This window comes from Budorcas taxicolor, unplaced genomic scaffold (assembly GCF_023091745.1).
Source record: "Budorcas taxicolor isolate Tak-1 unplaced genomic scaffold, Takin1.1 scaffold3143, whole genome shotgun sequence".
Lineage (NCBI taxonomy): Eukaryota > Metazoa > Chordata > Mammalia > Artiodactyla > Bovidae > Budorcas > Budorcas taxicolor.
Genome location: NW_026292054.1, coordinates 971 through 3859, shown reverse-complemented (window position 1 = coordinate 3859; position 2889 = coordinate 971). Strand labels below are relative to the sequence as shown.

At 40.7% G+C, this 2889-nt stretch overlaps 1 protein-coding gene across 1 annotated transcript; it reads left to right on the top strand.

The window, feature by feature from the left end:
• The first annotated feature begins 373 nt into the window (after positions 1–373).
• On the top strand, positions 374–2297 carry LOC128071264 (uncharacterized). Its single transcript, XM_052664155.1, has 2 exons — positions 374–1534; positions 1671–2297. The coding sequence occupies exons 1-2, from the start codon at positions 374–376 to the stop codon at positions 2295–2297; spliced, it is 1788 nt and encodes a 595-aa protein (XP_052520115.1).
• Positions 2298–2889: the final 592 nt, after the last annotated feature.

The following is a 2889-nucleotide window of genomic DNA, read 5'->3' as shown; positions in this document are numbered from 1 at the left end:
AACTGAAACTTTTTACAATTTTTAAGGACTAAAAAGGTTACTTTTTTTTTTTTTTTTTGATTCAAGGGAGGCCTATGGTCATACAACACATATGTAACTAGCAGCAATTGATACTACAACCTCACAAACAAACGAGTAATTTTACCACCAAATCAAACCTTAGTGGCAAAAAAAAAAAAGGTCACTTTTTGAAACAATGGGAATGAAATTAAAAAAGGTGTTAACATTAGGACTAAGTTATAAAAGACAAAAATAAGTTTATAGATGACTGGTTAGAAAAAGGCAACGAGGTTGTGGAAGCAAATCAAGAACGATTGAATTCTCACAATAACTAAAAAGCAAATTCCTAGTTGACTAAAAAGCTCATCAAGACATGGACTGCGTCTGGAAGATCATTGAACCCCTGGTTAACAAACTCAAGGAAGCAACTATTGATGAAATCAAGTTTCAATGGGGGTTCAATGATGAAATTAAAAAGCTCACGAATAAACTTGGAGAGATGAAAAAATTGACTTTCAATCCAAGGCCAAATACCACTCTGGCTAAAGTGGAAGAAGCCAGACACGCAGCATTCGACATCGAAGATGTTTTAGAAGAGTTCGAACTTCTGGAGTCCAACAAGCCAAGCAACTTCTGTGAAGTCAACAACATCGGGGCTTTCATGCACTATTTCATCAAGACGGCAAAGCTTCGCTTTCAGTTCCATCAGAAGGTCAAAAGCATAGAGCAAGAGCAAGAGCTGGTTCTACAAGGGGAGGGCCAAACCGCAGCTGAGGAAGAGGAAGATAGCAGTCCTCCAGTTGGTCACTACCAACGTGGCGAGAACGTACATATAGTTGGGATGGACACAGAATTTGTTGAGCTACTAGATCTTGTTGAGCGGCCGAGGAATTATATGCGGGTGATCACGGTGTGGGGGCCTGGTGGATCAGGGAAGACGACTCTTGTCAATAAAGTTTTTGAAAGAGTTAAGATGAATAGTGAAATCAAATGCTGTGCTTGGGTCTCCGTGAATCAATCCTCTCCAATTGAGGTTTTGAGGTCAATGGTGAAGGAAATATCCAGAGCCATTGGTAAACCGGTCCCAAAAGTCGAGGAGCTTCTCGGTTTGAGCGAGAATGAGCTCCGACAGCGTATAGGCGATGACTTGAAGAAGAAAAGGTATGTCCTCATCCTTGATGATGTTTGGAAGCCTGAAACTACTGAATATATTGCACCACTTCCGGCAAATAATATGTCCTCTGTTATCGTTACCAGTCGTCAGGGAGATATAGCTGTTAAGTTTATCATTCAGCTCGGGTATGGGGTTGGGTCTCCCGATGTTAAGTTAAATCCATTAAATCCCGAGTTATCTTGGGATTTATTCTGTAAAGCGGCTTTCTTGAATAACACCCCTCCAGGAAGCTGTCCCAACAATTCGATTGAAAGAATTGGACGAGAACTCGTGGCCAGATGCAATGGTTTACCTCTTGCAATTTTAACCATTGGCAAGTTGATGTCAACCAAAGGTGATGATTCGCGAAAATGGGATAAGGTCCGTCAACACCAACACCTTTATTTGGAATTGCAGGGGAATCTGGCTCAACTAAATCGAGTCCTGTTATTGAGTTATCATCATTTACCAATTCATTTGAAACCCTGCTTCTTATCACGGTGCAATGTTCCCCAAGTCTGTTCGCATTAGCATCCATAAATTGATACGTCTGTGGATAGCTGAGGGCTTCGTCAAGAACGATGATCGACAAACACCAGAAGCCATTGCAAGAGGTTACTTCGATGAGCTCATAAACAGAAGCATGTTACAATTCAGGTACGAGTCTAAAAGTTTCCAAATGCATGACCTCTTGCGTGAAGTTTCTGTTCACATGATGGCAAAGGAGAATTTCGGAAAATCACTCCACCAAAACACTCTGGTAGAAGATGAGAGGCGTTTGGCAATTCATGTAAAAGCACCCAACGTGCAACTTGACACTGACAAGTTAAAGCTACGTTCACTTGTAGCAGGTAGCGGTGTCATGTTTTACTCATCATTGTCTCAAATGTTACAGAACATCAAATTGATAAGGACTTTGGACCTAGAAGGTGCTTGTGTGATATATGTACCTGATGAAGTGGGGGATTTAATTCATTTGAGATATTTGAGTTTGAGATGGAGTAAACTGATCGAAGATCTTCCAGATTCTATAAAGAAACTTCGCCACCTGCAAACGTTGGACATTCTGAGGTACTCAAAGGGATGTTGTTCCTGGGATAGCAGAGCTGAAGCAATTGAGACATCTTCTCATTGGAGAGTATAAGGAAATGCCAGACATCAGTTTCGAGTTTACTCAACTCCAATCGTGGGATGGAGTACATCTAAATCTTAATCATGCAAGGGAACTGAGACGCACAACACAACTCACTAAATTGAATATATCTTTCTCTGAAGAGTCGTGGACAAACATCTTTACTGCTATTGGAATGATGAATAATCTTCAAACGCTGAAACTGAGGGCATGTGTTAATGATACAAGAAAACCGATCAAACTAGGAAACCTTTCAGCTTCTCCATTTCTTGAGAAGCTCCAACTAGAGGGCTTCACTGGACTACGAGATTTCATTGCCTCTCATGAAAATCTAAGTGATATCAGGTTGCGGGATGGTGAATTAGATGAACTTTGTTTCATTGCTTTAGGGCAACTACCAAGGTTGGAAGTTGTCAAAATTTTAGACAATTATCAAGGAAATCAGTTAATTTGTGAACCAGAGAGCTTTCCAGCACTCAAGGAATTTGCAATTTTAGATGCAAGAGATTTGACCACATGGAGTCAAATACCCAAAGGATCCATGAAATGCCTTCGCACACTCAGTATCTGGGGATGTTTGAGTCTACAAATGCTTCCAGATGGA

What these genes read in the sequence shown, in the direction of transcription:
- LOC128071264 (XM_052664155.1), top strand. Translation starts at nt 374, where the DNA reads ATGGACTGCGTCTGGAAGATCATTGAACCCCTGGTTAACAAACTCAAG. An exon ending in ATTCGCGAAAATGGGATAAG is followed by an intron (nt 1,535 to 1,670) that starts GTCCGTCAACAC and finishes ATGTTCCCCAAG; the next exon opens with TCTGTTCGCATTAGCATCCA.